At 44.4% G+C, this 19,086-nt stretch overlaps 1 protein-coding gene across 6 annotated transcripts in view; it reads left to right on the top strand.

Annotated features, from left to right (window-relative positions):
- FARP2 (FERM, ARH/RhoGEF and pleckstrin domain protein 2) overlaps nt 1-19,086 on the top strand; it is a 141,822-nt gene that overhangs the window by 48,715 nt on the left and 74,021 nt on the right. For all 6 annotated transcript variants that reach the window (XM_031651900.1, XM_031651902.1, XM_031651904.1 and 3 more), the window contains 5 exons: nt 234-276; nt 2,615-2,693; nt 6,529-6,626; nt 8,813-8,927; nt 13,460-13,607. In XM_031651900.1, coding sequence (XP_031507760.1) covers nt 234-276; nt 2,615-2,693; nt 6,529-6,626; nt 8,813-8,927; nt 13,460-13,607 — 483 coding nt within the window. The remainder of the gene's footprint in view (nt 1-233; nt 277-2,614; nt 2,694-6,528; nt 6,627-8,812; nt 8,928-13,459; nt 13,608-19,086) is intronic.

Consider the following 19,086-nt stretch of genomic DNA (forward strand, 5'->3'; position numbering starts at 1 on the left):
GGTATCCAGTATAATACAGCAATTTTAATGTCTTCCCAGGTTTCCCAAAGCAGGCATTGCTGTGCTTCTTGTACAGTTTGTTTTATCAGGATTCAACTTTTAAGAGGGGGTAGAGTCAAAATTTTCCTGACATAAAAATTTATCTAATTATAACCATTTTTGTTTTTATAGCATATTTGTTAAATAGAGACATTATTTAATAGATTGGATTTCTTCTGTTAACCCTTCTTTAGATTTGGCTTGAACCTATGAAACCCATCATTAGGCAAATACGAAGTAAGTCCTTGGTTTAACTCTTTAAAATCTGTTTGTTTAAGATGCTTTGTCCTGGAATGTTTAAAAGGCATGTTCAAATGTTCATTGTCACCACCGTGTATGGTTAGCGGGAAGTGATCACCAACAGCAGATAAACTTGGAAGTCATTTTGCTGTTTAGTTTTAGTAAATTTAACTCAGAAGATTCTAGGTGACTTGCTTCACATTTGGAAATAAGAGCATATGCTGTTTGACATCATCTTAATTTTTGGCCAATATGCAAAAATAACTGCAGTTTCTCCCTTGATTGTGAAAAGACATTGAGATTCTCCTTTTAAATAGCTTTTAATAAAATAGTTGATACTATTTTACAGTTATAAACATAATTGTAACTATGAATATAATAATAACAATTATATTATTATTTTTGAGATAGGGTCTCGCTATTTGTTGCCCAGGCTGGAGTGTAGTGGTGCGAACACAGTTCTCTGCAGCCTCAACCTCCTGGGTTCAAGCTGTCTTCCCACCTCAGTCTCAAAATAATTATTTTCATTTGTCTACTTACTAAATTTTTAAAATTAAAACAAATAGTAACACTTCTCAGTTCTTCTATAATTGTGTCAGATGAAGTCTATAGTTGAGTCACCCATAATTTTTTGTATTACTATTATAAATTGAAGAAAAAGGTGTGGAAATAACTTTGTTATAGCAGAACAAGGATCTCTGAGGAAAGAAAACAAAATAAGTTGTTTTATACTGATAAACTAAGATAATGTACCTTTACAGTAATCAGATTTCAAAAATAATTTTTTTTATTACTACTACTAATACTGGCCCGTTGTGGTGGCTAATGCCTGTAATTCTAGCAATTTGGGAGGCCCAAGCGGGCAGATCACCAGAGGTCAGGGGTTCAAGACCAGCCTGACCAACATGGCGAAACCCTGTCTCTACTAAAAATACAAAAGTTAGCTGGACGTGATGGCGCATGCCTCTAATCTCAGCTACTCAGGAGGCTGAGGCAGGAGAATCGCTTGAGCCTGGAAGGTTGCAATGAGCCGAGATCGTGCCGCTGCACTCCAGCCTAGGCAACAGAGTGAGACTGCATCTCAAAAAAAAAAAAAAAAAATAGTGTAAACACATAAACTTTTTTAAAAAAACTTTTTCATTTATCATTTTTTTCCCTAAAACATAAACTGGGGGCTGGACGCGGTGGCTCACACCTGTAATCCCAGCACTTTGGGAGGCCGAGGTGGGCAGATCACGAGGTCAGGAGATGGAGACCATCCTGGCTAACACGGTGAAACTCCGCCTCTACTAAAAGTATAAATTAGTCAGACGTGGTGGCAGGCACTTGTAGTCCCAGCTACTCGGGAGCCTGAGGCAGGAGAATGGCATGAACCTGGGAAGCAGAGCTTGCAGTGAGCCGAGATCGCGCGCCTACACTCCAGCCTGGGTGACAGAGTGAGACTCTGTCTCAAAAAAATAAATAAATAAACTAGGGAAAAAAATGTATCTCTGTCTCTATATATATGTATGTGTGTGTATATATATATATAGAAAGAGAGAGAGAGCGCGCAAGCATGTTTGTGTGTGGAGGGGTGGGCGGAGTCTCGTTCTGTCACCCAGCCTGGAGTGCAGTGGTGTGATCTCAGCTCACTGCAGCCTCTGCCTTCTGAGCTCAAGCAGTCCTCCCACCTTGGCCTCCCAAGTAGCTGGGACTTCAGGCATGCGCCACCACATCTGGCTGATTTGGGGTTTTTTTTGGTGGGAAGAGGGGAGTGGGTAGAAATGGGATTTCACCATGTTGCCCAGGCTGGTCTGAGATTCCTGGGCTCAAGTGATCCGCCAGCCTCAGCCTCCCAAAGTGCTGGGATTACAGATGTGAACCACTGCACCCAGCCTATTTAAATATTTTAATGTGCAACTTCCTACTTGTTTTTAAGGCTTCCTTGAGTAATCCCTGCTTAATGCAAAAGATTTTAAAATTCTGTACATATGTGATTGGTACTTGGGACTCAAATTCATATACAGGAAATGCTTCTTTGTTTTTTCTTTTTTCTTTTGTTCAGAGACAGGGTCTCACTCTCCTGCCCAGGCTGGAGTGCAGTGGTGCAATTGTAGCACACTGTAGCCTCAGACTACTGGCCTCAAGCCTTCTTTTCACCTCAGCCTCCCAAAGGGCTGGGATTGCAGGCACACACCACCACACCTGGGCAGAAATTTCTTAATATCATATTATTTGAAAAGATTTGCTGTAACAGTCCACTTGGAAGCATGACCTCAGTTATGTAGTAATATATGAAAAGAGAATAAATGCAAAGATTGACCTTATTTGTGAAGTTTAAATTTTTTTTTTATAGGGCCAAAGAATGTGGTGCTTCGCCTAGCTGTGAAATTTTTCCCACCTGATCCTGGTCAGCTACAAGAAGAATATACAAGGTAAAGAGCTCGCAGAGCTGAAGCTGTTGTCAGCAGGAATCTTGTATTCACCTGTTATCTCCCACAGCACCTGGCTCATTGAAAGAATGAGTGAGCCTAATATACACAGAAAAGTGGTCATGAATGTAGAGTGGTTAAAGGAAGCATGTTAGCAATTGACCCGTGCACAGACATGTGAATAAGAGTTCAATGTAAGGTTTACAGTACAAATCTGAAAATGACAAATGGAATGGGATGTCAGGGTCATGTTGAACTTACATTTTCCAAATGAACATAGACTTATACATGTTCAGAAGGTTCTCAGGGATGGATTTTACTCATATGTACTCTTCTTTATCACAAAATGTACTTAATGGGTAGAAGTACCCAGTGTGTTAGTCCTTAGGAATTTATGGAGCAGAAATATTTTGGGTCACTTCTTTTGTGATACTATTTTGAATTAAAGATCGATTCTTTATAGGAATGATCTAAAGATGGCAGGGTGTGATGGCTCACACCTGTAATCCCAGCACTTTGGGAGACCAAGGCAGGCAGATCACCTGAGGTCAGGAGTTCAATACCAGCCTGGCCAACGTGGCAAAACCCTGTCTCTACTAAAATGCAAAGAAAATTGGCCAGGCGCGGTGGCTTATGCCTGTAATCCCAGCACTTTGGGAGTCCAAGGCAGGCGGATCACGGGGTCAGGAGATCGAGACCATCCTGGCTAACACGGTTTTGAAACCTCATCTCTAGTGAAAATACAAAAAATTAGCCAAGCGTGGTGGCGGGCCCCTGTAGTCCCAGCTACTCAGGAGGCTAAGGCAGGAGAATGGCGTGAACCCGCGAGGCGAAGTTTGCAGTGAGCCAAGATCACACCACTGCACTCTAGCCTGGGCAGCAGAGCGAGACTCCGTCTCCAAAAAAAAAAAAAAAATTATCTAGACATGGTGGCAGGCACCTTTAATCCCAGCTAATTGGAAGGCCGAGGCAGGAGAATCTGTTGAACCCAGGAGGCAGAGGTTGCAGGGTTGCAGTGAGCTGAGGTCGCGCATTGCACTCCAGCCTGGGCAACAAGAGTGAAACTCTGTCTCAAAAAAAAAAAAAAATGTTAACAGTTGTTTCATCTGGACAGTAAGGTTATGCAAGGTTTTTCTTTGTTTTTTTTTGTATTTGTTTGCGTATCAATTATATTATGAAGAATAGAGGAATAATCTAAAAACCAACTGAAAACCCAAGGTGAGATATAAAAGAGAACGATGATGTTGTAGTGGTATCAATAACTTTTTTGCCTTCTGGCTAAACGTGTACTCATTTATTTTTTTTTTTTTTTTTTTTTTTTTGAGACGGAGTCTCGCGCTGTCGCCCAGGCTGGAGTGCAGTGGCGCGATCTCGGCTCACTGCAAGCTCCGCCTCCCGGGTTCACGCCATTCTCCTGCCTCAGCCTCCTGAGTAGCTGGGACTACAGGCGCCCGCCACCGCGCCCGGCTAATTTTTTGTATTTTTAGTAGAGACGGGGTTTCACTGTGGTCTCGATCTCCTGACCTTGTGATCCGCCCGCCTCGGCCTCCCAAAGTGCTGGGATTACAGGCGTGAGCCACCGCGCCCGGCCCTAAACGTGTACTCATAAATGAATCAGATGTCTTATGAACTCTCTTGTAAAGGTTTCTGCATATCATTTTAACAGCACAAAATCATAGCATGTCAACTGCAAGGAAATGGAGAGACCATATTAGTTCAGCCTCTTATTTTTAAAAGTTTAGGAAACTAAACTCCAAAGACGGCAAAAAGTATTTTTATGCGTGACCATATATCTTAATAGTGTATTAAATGCCTGACATTTACCCAAAAAAGTCTCTCTTGAGGGAATCACTTTTAAATATATATATATATATCTAGATAGGTAGATAGACAGATAGATAGATAGATATCTGAAAATGATGGATAACAAAGTGTCCCCTAATTCAGGATCCTAGGTCTCAAGTTCTGGGACTCATGCTGGTAACTCAGTGTTATAGTTACTCCCTTCTCCCCCGTATTTATGTAGAGGATTCTTTTTTCTGTTATAAAAACATACATGTTTGTGGTAAAAGAATTTTTTTTTCCAAATAAAGCTAAGGGCCAGGTGCAATGGCTTACACTTGTAATCCCAGCACTTCAGGAGGCCAAGGTGGGAAGATCAAGTTCAAGACCAGCCTAGGCAACATGGGGAGTCCTCATCTCTACAAAATATCAAAAAATAAGCCAGGCGTGGTGGTGTGCATCTGTGGTCCCAGCTACTCTGGAGGCTGAGGCAGGAGTATCACTCGAGCCCAGGAGGTCAAGGCTGCAGTCAGCTGTGGTAGTGCCACTACACTCCAGCCTGGGCAATAGAGTGAGAGTCTGTCTCAAAAAAATAAGTAAACAAAGATAAGTAAAAAGTAGAAGTTCTCCACTTACCCAGCACCTTATTCTCCGCGTAAGTACGTATCTTTCAGATGAAAGCATAGATGTACAATAAACACACAGCTGTAAGAACTTTAAAGAAATTACAAATATTATAAAACAATATCAAATGATACATATTGAACTGTAGGTTGATTTTTTCCCCCACTTACTAAGCATGCTGTGGACATTTTTCCATATTGTATATAAAAATATACTAAATTAGGCTGTAACATAATTTAATCATTCTCATATTCATCCATATTTCCAATTTTTCTCTAATGCTGCAAAGAAACATTGTTCACATACCTTTGAGAACTATGGGAATATTACTCTAGGAAAGTTTGTAGAAATGGAATTGTTGTTACAGGGTATGTACAACATCCTGAATTTTAAGAGAATGTAGTAAATTTTAATAGTGCACACTGGGGCATGAATTCCACTGGGGGGCGGGGAGTTGGTCTTGCTTACCGTTGCATGTCCAGCTCCCAGAACAGTACCTAGAACATAATTCACGCTCAGTAATTATTTGCTGATGGAATAAATGAACATATAGATATTTTCAATTCCCTTCTCTCATTACATTCTCACTAATGATATTCAAAAGTGCCTGTTTCTCAGATCCTAGCCAAGACCAGATATTATCAATCTGTTAAAAAATTTTACAACCTTGCTTTAAGCTGTGTTTTCATTGGCTATTTCTCCTGTTTCATCCAAAATTGTGAGTGCAGTTTTGTGTGACTAACAGAAGTAATGTGAATTTGTGACCTTCCCTCCTTGAAGGTATGGCTGCAGATGTGTAATTATATGGGTAGATGGTATGCCTGAGAAAGCTATTTCTTTTTTTTTTCCAGACAGAGTTTTGCTCTTGTTGCCTAACCTGGAGTGCAGTGGTGTGATCTCAGCTCACTGCAACGTCTACCTCTGGGTTCAGGCGATTCTCCTGCCTCAGCCTCCCGAGTAGCTGGGATTACAGGCGTGAACCACCGTGCCTGGCTGGTTTTTGCACTTTTCGTAGAGACAGGGTTTCACAATGTTGGTCAGGCTGGTCTCGAACTCCTGACCTCAGGTGATCCACCCACCCCAGCCTCCCAAAGTGCTGGGATTACAGGAGTAAGCCACTGCCCCCGGCCAATTTCTTTTTTTATTGTTTGCATCAGAGTGCCTCAGTGTGTTCAGCACTTTCTGTGCACTCTCCCATGTGTGTGACTCAGTCTGCTGAGTTGGTTTGTCATCTGACCTTTGCTTGGTGACTGTTTGTTTCATGAAAGGCCTTTTGTGACTTTGCTGTTTCGTGACCGCCTTGCATTTTGCTCACTGTTGGGTCACTGCCACTTCCCAGGGCTCATTTGCTGTCTTGCTGTCGAGACATGTCCGTGTTACATTCAGAGAACATTTGGAGTTGATCTCTATCTTATTTTGAACTCTCTTGTAGATACTTGTTTGCCTTGCAACTTAAGAGGGACCTGCTGGAAGAGCGTTTGACCTGTGCTGACACCACAGCGGCCCTTCTCACGTCCCATCTTCTGCAGTGTGAGTATCTCCCTGCTAGCAGAGAGCATGCACTGGCCATGGCACAGATGTACCCACGCTCAGAACTACAATTAGTTGCTGATGTACATGCCTAGTTAATGAGCCTGACCATAGAATGCTGTGTTTCAATTTCAATATTTTTTATAAGCAAAAAGTTAACTTCTATAAAGTGGAATTCCTTGAGGCAAATAGTTTCCACATAGCAAACAGGCCAAGGCCAAAATCTGTAGCCACATTCCTTCTTTTGGGTTGTCTGTCATTTATGCTTTTGTGCATTTTACCAGCAATGCATATTCAGTCTTTAAGAGTCAGAATATAAACCAAACTCTCAGCAAACCCTGGAAAGGGCCTCACTGGGATAAAAGTTACAGCCCTCTCAGATTAGTTAAGCGTTAGCCATGAAGGAAAAAGAAGACATTTGTTCAGTATCTCACACAGATCAAGAGATGGTTCAGAACTGTGTGAAGAATTACAGTTACTTCAAAAATAAACCATGAGAAGTGTAAGAGGAGGTTCTGGAACCTTGCCGAGCCCCCAGCGATGGGAGTAGAAAAACAAATACCCACAGTGCTCCTGGACTAGGGGTGGGACCACAGCTTCCTAGCACAGAACTAATGTTTCTGAAATTTGAATGCAGGAAATATGACATAGAAAGTGTCCAAAATTTTAGGAATTAATAAGTATATAGGTTATTTGCAGCTTCCTTGGTCCTTCCCCAGACATACCTTCTTCAAATAATAAATTTTATTGTGGGTTTGCTGTCCTCCACCAGGGGACATGTTGATTAATAAAAGTTTTCAAAGTGACTTTGGTTCTTATTCATTTGGCTGAAAGACTTATCGGGTAGACACATGGCAACAAATACAACATATGACTGAACCAGATCTTTTTGCTGTAAAAAACATAATTGGGCAGTTGGTAAAATATGACTAGGGGCCACATCTGGAATGGAGCCTCAGATCATGGCCTGTTCCTGATCTGGGTAGTTTTAAAAGGCTGCAGGTAAGAATATTGTATTAGTCCATTTTCACACTGCTGATAGAGACATGTGGCAGCAGCAAGAGAGAGCTTGTACAGGGAAACTACTCCTTATAAAACCATCAGATCTCACGAGACTTATTCACTATCACGAGAACAGCACAGAAAAGATCCGCCCCCATGGTTCCATTACCTCCCACTGGGTTCCTCGCACAATTTGTGGGACTTGTGGGAGTTACAATTCAAGATGAGATTTGGGTGGGAACACAGCCAAACCATATCAAATGTCCTAGCTTCTAGAAAGTTCATACTGAAGTATGGCAAGTAACATGTTAGCAACTCACTCTCAAATGGCTCAAAGGAAAAACTCTTGTACTGTGCTTGTAACTTCTCTGTGAATATGAGATTGTCTAAAAATAAAAGCATATTGCTTTAAATTATTGGACTTTATGTTATTAAGACATTGTGGCCTTAAAATACATGAAATTAGGAAGAGACATTATTCATCAAGAAATTTGAGAAGGTCTGAAGGAAAAAATCACTTAAAATACATTATCCTAAAATAAATAAAATACTTCATCCTGATCATGATAATCTTGAGACAACTTAGGTTTAAGGTGTGGTTTAAAAATAATAATACTCCAGGTGCAGTGGCTCATGCCATACTCCCAGCACATTTGGGAGGCCAAGGCAGGAGGATTGCTTAAGTCCAGGAGTTTGAGACCAGCCTGGGCAATGTGGCAAAACCTTATCTCTACAAAAAATACAAAAATTAGCTGGGCATGGTGGTGCTTACCTACAGTCCCAGCTACTTAGGAGGCTGAGGCGGGCAGATTGCTCGAGCCCGGGAGGTTGAGGCTGCATTGAGTGGTGATCGCACATTGCACTCCAGCCTGGGCAACAGAATGAGACCTTGTGTCAAAATAATAATAAACACATTAAACTCATCATTCAATGTTTGCCTCCCTGGAGGTACTCATCAGGCCTTTGTTCTTCAAGAAATCCTCTTCACTTCCCATTATATTTGCCTTTTAACAGCATAAAATATTTGGAAAAATAAAATACAAAATCTTGCTTTTTTAGGGATGTATTATTTTGCTACAAATTTGGGATAATTTTTTTTTTTTACTTTTAATGTATGCAGTGACATGTACAAATGCTTGTAGTTTATTTAAACATTAGAATTACTGACTTTTATCCTATCTCAGCGGAAATAGGAGATTACGATGAAATGCTGGACCGAGAGCACCTCAAAGCCAACGAGTATTTGCCTGGCCAGCAGCACTGCCTTGAGAAAATACTAGAATTCCATCAGAAGCACGTGTAAGTCATCACAATTGTCTATCGACACGTTGTCACCACAGTAATGACTAAAGAGTGTGTAACGAGAAAGGACTGTTGTCGTGACTTTTGCAAGATTCTAACATAAGGACCATTGCTCCCAGCCTCAGGATGTGCAGCTGCCGCCATAGACAGCTTGGCAGACACACAGAAGCTGCAGCCCTGGTCTGAAGCACCTTCACACCTGCATGATGTGCTGCTTTAGAAGGTGCTGGAAGAAGCTGGGCATGGTGGCTCACGCCTGTTATCCCAGCACCTTGGGAGGCTGAGGCAGGTGGATTGCCTGAGGTCAGGAGTTTGAGACCAGTCTGGCCAACATAGTGAAACCCCATCTCTACTAAAAATACAAAAAAATTAGCCGAGCTAATGGAAGGCGCCTGTAATCCCAGCTACTTGGGAGGCTGAGGCAGGAGAATCGCTTGGACCCAGGAGGTGGAGGTTGCAGTGCGACAAGATCGCACCACTGCACACTCCAGCCTGGCAACAGAGCGAGACTCCGTCTCAAAAAAAAAAAAAAATGGTACTGAAAAAGACATCAGGGCCTAGGGGAGGAGGATGCTACTGAGCAGGATGGGGTGGCTGTTGTGGGGGTCTCAGCTGCTGCGGTGTCTCTGCAGCGTGGCAGGAAGAGTCCTCTGCGAGGAAGACACTGTGCTGTGGAGGAGGAGGGGACTGTGAGGCTGACAGTGTTGGCCTGTGTCAGGGCGTTAGAGGAGGGGGGGACTGTGAGGCTGACAGTGTCGGCCTGTGTCAGGGCATTGGGAATCACCTGGCACCCATGTCCTTCATCTCGTCTTGTTTTGATTTCTCTGAGACTTGACACTGGTGGGTTTTTCTGGATGGAAGTGGTAGAGACCTAGAGAAAGAGTGCTAGCTAAGGGGAAAAGGATGGAAGAACAGTATGGGAAAGCGTTGAGGGCTCTGGCCCAGGTGGGTGGGAGCTTTAGTCACCAAAGGGGAGCACTCAGCTGGTGAAAGTGAGTCAGGAGGACTTAGCCTTGCCTTTGTGACACGTCCTTTTGAGATGCAGGTTTGTCAGATCATGTATGTTCATGTGTGTCGTTAAGGCTCTACTGGGACCTGCTGGCAGCTGCCCTTTCACACCTTCAGAGTATGAGTGCCAACAATGCATCCACCACTGCTGTCAGCACTGGGGAGTCGGTTTGAACAGCACAGACTGAGATGCCTACCCGTACAGATTTTACCTTACCCTGTAAGATGGTGTGCATTTCGTGCACCTCACCACTCCCAGTGTGGGGGATCTCTTGTGTGTGCAGGGGAGTGCCTTGTGTGTGCCCAACAGCATGGCAGTCATGAGATATACAAATCCATTGCTACAGATGAGAATGTGTGCAGTGTAGCAGGAGCATAGCTCATACACTATGAGCTGAAAGAAGGCTGAGGCGAGGCTCAAGGAGACTCGTGGAAGGACCTAGGTGGGCAGAGCCAGGAAGGAAGCATTCCAAGCAAAGCACCAGCCTGGGAAGGGAGGGAGGAGAGGGAGGTTCCAGCGTGGCATGGACACGTTGGGTTCAAGGGCTGGAGGTGGAAGTGCCAACTAATACTGGAGAGACCATGGTGGCAATTACGGACAGCTCTTACAAGCATTTGTGTGTAATCCTCAAATCCGTCTCATGGCATGCACGGTTTTACCCCATCGTACGTACGGTGAGACCGTGCGTGCAGAGTTCCCTCTCAGACATGACGGTGTGGGGCATCTTGTGTGCGTAAGTCGTTGCTTCTCCTCCATTCACCTGATCTGACCTTGAGGAGGCCTCCATGCAGGGCAGTGCGGGTAGAGCTCCTGCTCTGTTCTCCCGGGTACCCTTGGCTTTGCCTCTTTCAAGTGTTGCCATTATTCTGGCTGGTAGCAAGGAAGGTATAGCTATTCTGATTGTCACATCCAGACCTTGACCCATGGAGCCAAGGGCCCTCTCCTAGTGTTATGTGCCATCCCAGCAGGAAACGGTCACTGGTTCAGTCTGTGTTCCTAGGGTTGGGGACAGTCTCTCCCTGCTGAGACACACAGCAGGGGCTGGACATGAGGAAGGGAGAACTGAGCATTGTGCTGTGAACTGTCCAACCTGAAGGACAGTCCCTAGTGGATGGGTGGGTTTGGGATGCTGGGGAGAGTGTTGTCAGCACGTAGGCCAGGTTAACCTGTGCAATGGGTGAAATCAGCTAGGTAGAGGACAGATACAGGTCAGAAAGGGAGAAGAGCCCAGGATGAACCCCTGAAGAACTGACATTTGAGAGGCCGAGTGCAGGAGGAGGCACCCACAGGAGCCTTCAGCAGCCAGAGGCATGGAAGGGCACAGGTGCCAAGAGAGCATGTTTTAGGATAGTGGCCACAGCCCCTTGTGTGGAGACTACCAGGCCTGGGGAGGTAGGCACAGGAGCAGGTTTCTGAGCTTGGCAGTGTGGCAATGCATCACCTTCAGCATTTTCAGTGAGTGTTGAGGGTGAATTATAGGTTCAAGTACACTGAAAGTACAGTGAGGAGACAGTGACAACATTTTGGGGCACTTATGTTGAGAAGCCTGCTTGTGGAAGAAAGAACTGGACCCTCAGGGTAGTTCTGTGTGTGTGTGTCTGGGTGTGTTCTGTGTATACATGTGTGGCTGTGTGGTCGTATGTGCATGTGTGTTATATGTGTTCCTATGCATGCATTGTGTGTCTGTGTGTGGCTCCTATGTTCCTGTGTGTTGATGTGTGTTCCTGTGTACGTTGTATACTGTGGTTATGTGTACTTGAACATGTGCGTGTGTCTCTGCATGTGTGTGTGCTTACATGTGCACATGTATCTGCTAAAAACTCTACAAAACCAGTAAGAGAAGGGTGAGTCATGTGGTCTGCTTCATACGGGAATACAGTTGAGCTCTTTTCAGATAAGCCGGGAAGCAGGAAGCTCTGCTCCACATCATAGGCCTTCACTGTGTTAATTTGAGAGTTTGTCTGTCACAATCATCACAGCTTCATTGCACATCTGATTTCTTTTAATAGTTCTTTAGAGTTTTTACGACAATATTGTACCTTTATTTTAATTATTATACAATTTTTACATTGTCTTGTGATTCTAATGGGTCTTCAGTGATCCACTGAAAACACCTTTGTAATCACTGAATAGGATATTAAAGAAGTGCTTTTCTTGACTGTATCACATTGCTTTTAGATCTTTGAAACTGCAGAAAAAAGCCAGGCACAGTGGCTCACACCTGTAATCCCAACACTTTGAGAGGCCGACTGGTTTTGAGTCCAGGAGTTCAAGACCACCCTGGGCAACATGACAGAATCCTGTCTCTACAAAAAATTAGCCAACTGTGGTGGTGTGTGCCTGTGGTCTCAGCTACTTGGGAGACTGAGGTGGAAGGATCGCTTGAGCCTGGGAGGTGGAGCTTGCAGTGAGCCAAGATTATGCCACTACACTCCAGCCTGGGCAACAGAGCGAGACCCTGTCTCTAAATGAGTGAGCGAGCGAGTGAGTGATAAAACAGGTTTACAAGACACAAATGTTTCAGATAGTAAAAAATATTTTTTAAAATGAAAAGGAGTTGGCCGGGCGCAGTGGCTCATGCCCGTAATCCCAGCACTTTGGGAGGCCAAGGTGGGCAGATCACCTGAGGTCAGGAGTTTGAGACCAGCCCGGCCAACATGGCAAACCCTGTCTCTACTAAAAATACAAAAAGTTAGCTGGGCGTGGTGGCTCACGCCTGTCATCACAGCTACTCCGGAGGCTGAGGCAGGAGAATCCACTTGAACCTGGGAGGCAGAGGTTGCAGTGAGCCGAGATTGCACCATTACACTCCAGCCTGATCTGCAGAGTGAGACTTCATCAAAAAAAAAAAAAAAAGAAGAAGAAGAAAGAAAAGAAATACTGTAGATAACACTACTGTCTCATCACACTCATTTTCTTTCTTTTTCATTTTATTTTATTATTATTGTTATTATTATTTGATATGGAGTCTCGCTCTGTCACCCATTCTGAAGTGCAGTTGCATGATCTCAGCTCACTGCAAACTCCACCACCGTGCCTGGCTAATTTTTGTATTTTTAGTAGAGACAGGGTTTCACCGTGTTGTCCAGGCTGGTCTCGAACTCCTGACCTCAGGTGATCCACCCACCTCGGCCTCCCAAGGTGCTGGGATTACAGGCGTCGGCCACTGTGCCCGGCCCTTTGTGGTATTTCTTCTGATTTAAAATTTGTCTCTGCCAGTAGTGTTTGTGTATAACTTTGTCACTATAGAGCAGATGTAAGGCTGAGTAGCTAGTGTACGCAAAGAAAGCATTCTACCCATTCCAAAGTAGTTACAGAATAGAAGAAAACTGAGGATGTCTTTGGTCTGCACATATGGTATAGTGTTTTTGTAGTGGGTAAACATACAGACAGTGAACGATCTGTCCTCTAGACATGTAAAGCCTTCATTGTTAGTTTTCCTGATCACTTCCATGATGCATTTTGGCTCTTTCAGAAATCAAGTGTTTGTAGTGTGTGGTTCTCCTGTTTTTCATTACAGGGGCCAGACACCTGCTGAGTCGGATTTCCAGGTGCTCGAAATTGCTCGAAAGTTGGAAATGTATGGCATCAGATTTCACATGGCTTCTGACAGGGAAGGAACCAAGATTCAACTGGCGGTTTCCCACATGGGTGTACTCGTGTTTCAGGTAGGCCAGTGGGGAAGGGAGGGGTGAGAACAGGGCAAGGGAGGTATTCTGCAACCTGGTGGGGTTTGTTCTTATAGATGTTGGTAAATTTTTGTCCTGATGAGTAAGGTCCTCGATTTGGAAGAGGGGCTTTGCATATCATCCAATCCAACCTCTTACTCAGTGGGGAAATTATTCTTTTGTCCTTCTCTGACACAGGTGTGAATATCCTCCATATCATGGAGCCCACTGCTTCCTGGGACTGCCTCCCGCCTCCCTGGATTCCCCACTGCCTCCTGCCCCACCAGGGCTGCCCACTGCCTCTGGGACTTCCCATTCCCTCCTGGGATTCCACCTACCCCCTTAGAATCCTAAAACACAACCTGCTTTTTTTCCAGTGGAGCAGTCTCTGTGCTGTGGGTGTGATCTGTGCTGGACTGTGAACACTTTAGAGTGGGTCACAGTAATCACTGAAGTAAACAAACTAGAATAGAGTAGGAAATAGCAGAGGGATTGCTTGTGATAAGAGTCAGTGTTGTCTTCTGAGGTGTTTGTATTAGTTGTGATGCGTAGGTAAATAATTACATCAATGGTGAGCACGGCCTGCTCAGTTCCATTTGTGGTCATGTGTGTGTGTGCTGGGGTTTGTGATGTCCAAGAAGCTTAAGTGTGACTGCTGGTGCCAACTAGAAGGAGCTTTTCTTCTTATTCAGGCCCTTCACATATCTGAAAACTCTTGTTGGGGCTCCCTACGTCCTCTTGCACCCAGACTAAATATTTCCAACTTGTCTGGGCCCCTCCTTTTGGGGGCACTCCAGTCACTGGCCCTTGTAAAATTTTGCACCTCTGATAGACTATGGTAATCCCGAAAAGGTCTCCTCGATGCTGAATGTTGTGGGAATTGTCACTGTTGCAGTCTGGGAGCCCATTGCCTGTGTGACCTGCTGTTTTTTTATGGGCTTGTTTTAACCTGTGACTATCAAAAAGAGCTTGGTCTGATTCAGACCTCCCTCATCAAGCCATGTTTATTATTGTTTTCTTTTCCTTATTTTTTTTTTTTGAACCTAGCCATCAAGTTTCAATTTCCTGTCAGAAAAAAAAAAATTAATTTTGAATTTAGAATATTGTGTTACATTTCATACTAAATGTGATTAGAGAACAGTAAAAGTCCATGATAGAGACCAACCTTAGCAATCCATGCCTTCAGGTGGAGGGTCTGAGCATCCCTGCCTACATCTGCTGATGAGTGTACCCCCATTGCACAGAGATGAAAACCTCACATCCAAACTGTGCCATTGTCACATTTCCGGAAAAAAAACAAATAATACAACCTAAAGAAGTTGTAAAAGCAAGGGATTAGAAACTTCAGATTGAAGATAGCAGACTGAATATATGTATTTATTTTTATTCCCTGAAAACCCTGAACACAATGACAGTGAAGGCATTTTTTAAACATTTAAATCCATAAGAACAAAGAATGGGAAAACAGCCCATGAAAGATGAGGGATAGCAGCAATGTTTGGAAGCTGGGAAATGACACAGTGAGTGGGACCTGACTGCAGAGTAGGGAAGGCTGAAATCTCACAGCCTGCAGTGGCAAAGTCACAGTGCAAGCCAGCGTGTCCCGGGAGCCCCAGGAAGGGCTCCCAGTTCATGCTCAGGAGAAATAGGAATGCTCCTTCCTCAGAAATGTAAAATGTTATCTTGTAATTTTTTATATCAGCCTTGTTTGTGATAGTAAAATTTTGTGAATTAACCATTGGAAAGCCAGTTAAATAGCCTGGTACAGTGGTTCACACCTGTAATCTCAGCACTTTGGGAGGCTAAGGTGGGCAGATTGGCACATTGCTTGAGTCCAGGAGTTTGAGACCAGGTGGAGCAACATGGTGAAACCTCATCTCTACTAAAAATACCAAAAATTCACTGGGTGTAGTGGCATGTACCTGTAGTCCCAGCTACTCAGGAGGCTGAGGTGGGAGAATCACCTGAGCCCAGGAGGTCGAGGCTACAGTGAGCCAAGATCGTGCCACTACACACCAGCCTGGGCACCTAAATAAGTAAATAAATAAAAGCCAGCTAAATAAATGGTGGTGCATCCATGTGAACAGAATATTGGGCAACTGTACAAACAAGGAAGCAGCTCTTTATATCCCAATAATGAGACATCCTTCAAGATCCATCATTACATGGAGAAAAGATTCAAAACTCTATATGGTAGCTACTGCTTGTGGGGAAAAGAGAGAAAATTATATGTGCACTATATTCCACACTATAAAATGAACTGGTGACATTAATGGCCCCAAGGAAGGGTGGCCAAACTGGCAGGCTTTAGAACAATGCTGAGAGGGAGACTTGCACTATGGACTCATTTTTGAACCTTCAGAATCTGAGCCTTGTGAATATATCACCGTATTACATTTTCACAAAACCTTCACAGAAATGAAACACTGCGTCTCTGAAACGAACAGGATGCCATGACAGAAACAAATGGAGAACATAAAAACATTTGCAAATTAAAATATAGGCTGCCCCAGTCCATCCCCACCCCATGTCGCCTGCCTGGTCTGCACGCCAGGCAGGGGTCATCGAACCTCTTTGTCCTGCAGAGTTGTGCTGGCAGATGTTCTGCTACTTTTTAGCAGGTTTTCAGCCTGGCCCCACATGCAACAATAGGAACCCAACCCCAGCAGACCTTGGGGTCTACAATTTCGTCTCCATCATCCGCAGAGGTATGGCAGCCTCAGTTCTAAGTGCAGATATTTAAAATTGTAATATAGGAGGATCCAAGATGGCTGATTAGAAGCAGCTGAGGTCCACGCCACTCACGAAGAGGAAAGAAAAGGGGTGAGTAAATTCACCTTCAACTGAAATATTCGGGTTCTCGCACTGGAACTAACTAGGCAAACAACTCAACCCACAGAGGATGAAGAAAAGCGAGGGTCGGGGTTAATGGCCCACCCAGGAGCAGCGTGGAGCCAAAGGAACCCCACCCCCAGGCAAGGGAAATGGTGAGTGAGTGTGCAACCTCGCCCGGGAAACGACACTTCTCCCGCAGATCTTTGCAACCCACAATCAGGAGATCCTCTCATGAGCCATGCCACTAGGGCCTGGGGTCCAGTACACAGAGTTGTGTTCAGTCTCAGCAGAGCAGCCACTGAGTCGCACACAGAGACCCAGGAGTTTCACACACTTCAGCCCCAGGACCCCCAGCAAGGTGGGAAATCTGTTTGTACAAATCCCTAGGAAGAGGGCTGAATCCAAGGAGCCAAGCAGTGTCATTCTGTGAGGCCCACTTCCACAGCACCTCACAAGTTAAGACCCACTGGCTTGGAATTCTAGCCAGCCAACAGCAGCAGGCTGGAAATCTGCCTGAGATGGATCCGAGTTCCTGGGGGGGAGCGGGGTGGCCACCATCTCTGTAGTTCAGTTGACTCAGCCATTTCAGCCTGCTGGCTTTGGAGAATATAAACAGTCTGGATAAGGAAGAGTTCCCCCAAATGCAGCATACCTACTCTGCAAAAAGCAGCCAGGCTGCTGCTTTAAGTGGGTCCCTGACCCTGTTCCTCCTGACTGGGTGAGCCACCCCCTACAGGTGCATTTGGGCCAGCAACAAGTCAGTACCCTCCTGGCACAAAGCTTTTAGAGGAGGAAGCTGGCTGCCATCTTTTCTGTTTCACAGACTTTGCTGGTGATACCTCCAGGTACAGGAAAAACCAGGGCATCTAGGGTCTACTCCAGACTCCCAGCAAACCTCAGAGGCCCTGTGGTAGAGTGGCCTGACTAGTAAAAGAAAAATAACAGGCCACGTGCGATGGCTCACACCTGTAATCCCAGCACTTTGGGAGGCTGAGGTGAGTGGATCACTTGAGGTCAGGAGTTCAAGACCAGCCTGGCCAACATGGTGAAATCCCATCTCTACAAAAAATACAAAAATTAGCTGAATGTAGTGGTGGGCACCTGTAGTCCCAGCTATTTAGGAGGCTGAGACAGGAGAATCACTTGAACCCGGGGAGGCAGAGGTTGCAGTGAGCTGAGATCGCATCACTGCACTCCACACTGGGCAGCAGAGTGAGACTGTCTCAAAAAACAAATACGTGTAATCCCAGCACTGTGGGAGGCTGAAACAAATCCCCTGAGGTCAGGAGTTCAGGACCAGCCTGGCCAACGTGGTGAAACCCCATCTCTACTAATAATACAAAAAAAAAAAACCAGCCAGGCATGGTGGCAGGCTGAGGAGGGAAAACTGCTTGAATCTGTGTGGCAGAGGTTGTAGTGAGCTGAGATTGTGCCACTGCACTCCACCCTGGGTGACAAAGTGAGACCCTATATCAAAAAAAAAAAAAAGAAAAAGAAAAAAAAAACAGAAAACAACAACATGAACCAAAAAAACCACATAAAAACCCCGTTCAAAAGTCAGCAACCTCAAAGATCAAAGTTTGATAAACCCACAGAGATGAGAAAATCAACACGAAAAATGCTGAACACTCAAAAAATTAAAGTGCCTCTTCTCCTCCAAATAACCACACCACCTCTCCAGCAAGGGAGAAATAGAAATGGGCTGAGGCAGAGATGGCGTTATTGACAGAAGCAGGCTTCGGAAGGTGGGTAATAATGAACTTTGCTGAGCTAAAGGAGCATGTTGTAACCCAGTGCAAAGAAGCTAAGGACCGTGATAAAACAACACAGGAGCTTATAGCCAGTTTTGAGAGAAACATAACCAACCTGATGGAGCTGAAAAACACAACATGAGAACCTCACATTGCAATCACAAGTATCAATAGCAGAATAGGCCAAGCAGAGGAAAGAATCTCAGAGCATTTAAGACTATCTTTCTGAAATAGGCAGACAAGAATAGAGAGAAAAGAAGGAAAAGGAATGACAAAACCTCCAAGAAATATGGGATTATGTGAAGAGACCAAACCTACAACTAATTGGGTTACCCAAAAAAGACAGGGAGAGTGGAACCAAGTTGGAAGATGTACTTCAGGATATCATCCAGGAGAATTTCCCCAACCTAACAAGACAGGCTAATATTCACATGCAGGAAATGCAGAGAACTCCAATAAGATACTCCACAAGAAGATCTACCCCAAGACATATAATCATCAGATTCTCCAAGGTTGAAATGAAAGAAAAAATATTAAAGGCAGCCAGAGAGAAAGGCCAGGTCACCTACAAAGGGAATCCCTTCAGACTAACAGGGGACCTCTCAGCAGAAACCCTACAAGCCAGAAGAGATTGGGGGCCAATATTCAACATTCTTAGGAAAAAAATTCCAACCCAGAATTTCATATCTGGCCAAACTAAACTTCATAAGTAAAACAGAAATAAGATTCTTTTCAGACAAGCAAATGCTTAGGGAATTCATCACCACCAGACCTGCCTTGCAAGAGCTCCTAAAGGAAGCACTAAATACAGAAAGGAAAAACTGTCACCAGCCACTGCAAAAACACACTGAAATACATAGACTGGTGACACTGTAAAGCAACCACATAAACAA

Source organism: Papio anubis, chromosome 10 (genome assembly GCF_008728515.1).
Source record: "Papio anubis isolate 15944 chromosome 10, Panubis1.0, whole genome shotgun sequence".
NCBI lineage: Eukaryota > Metazoa > Chordata > Mammalia > Primates > Cercopithecidae > Papio > Papio anubis.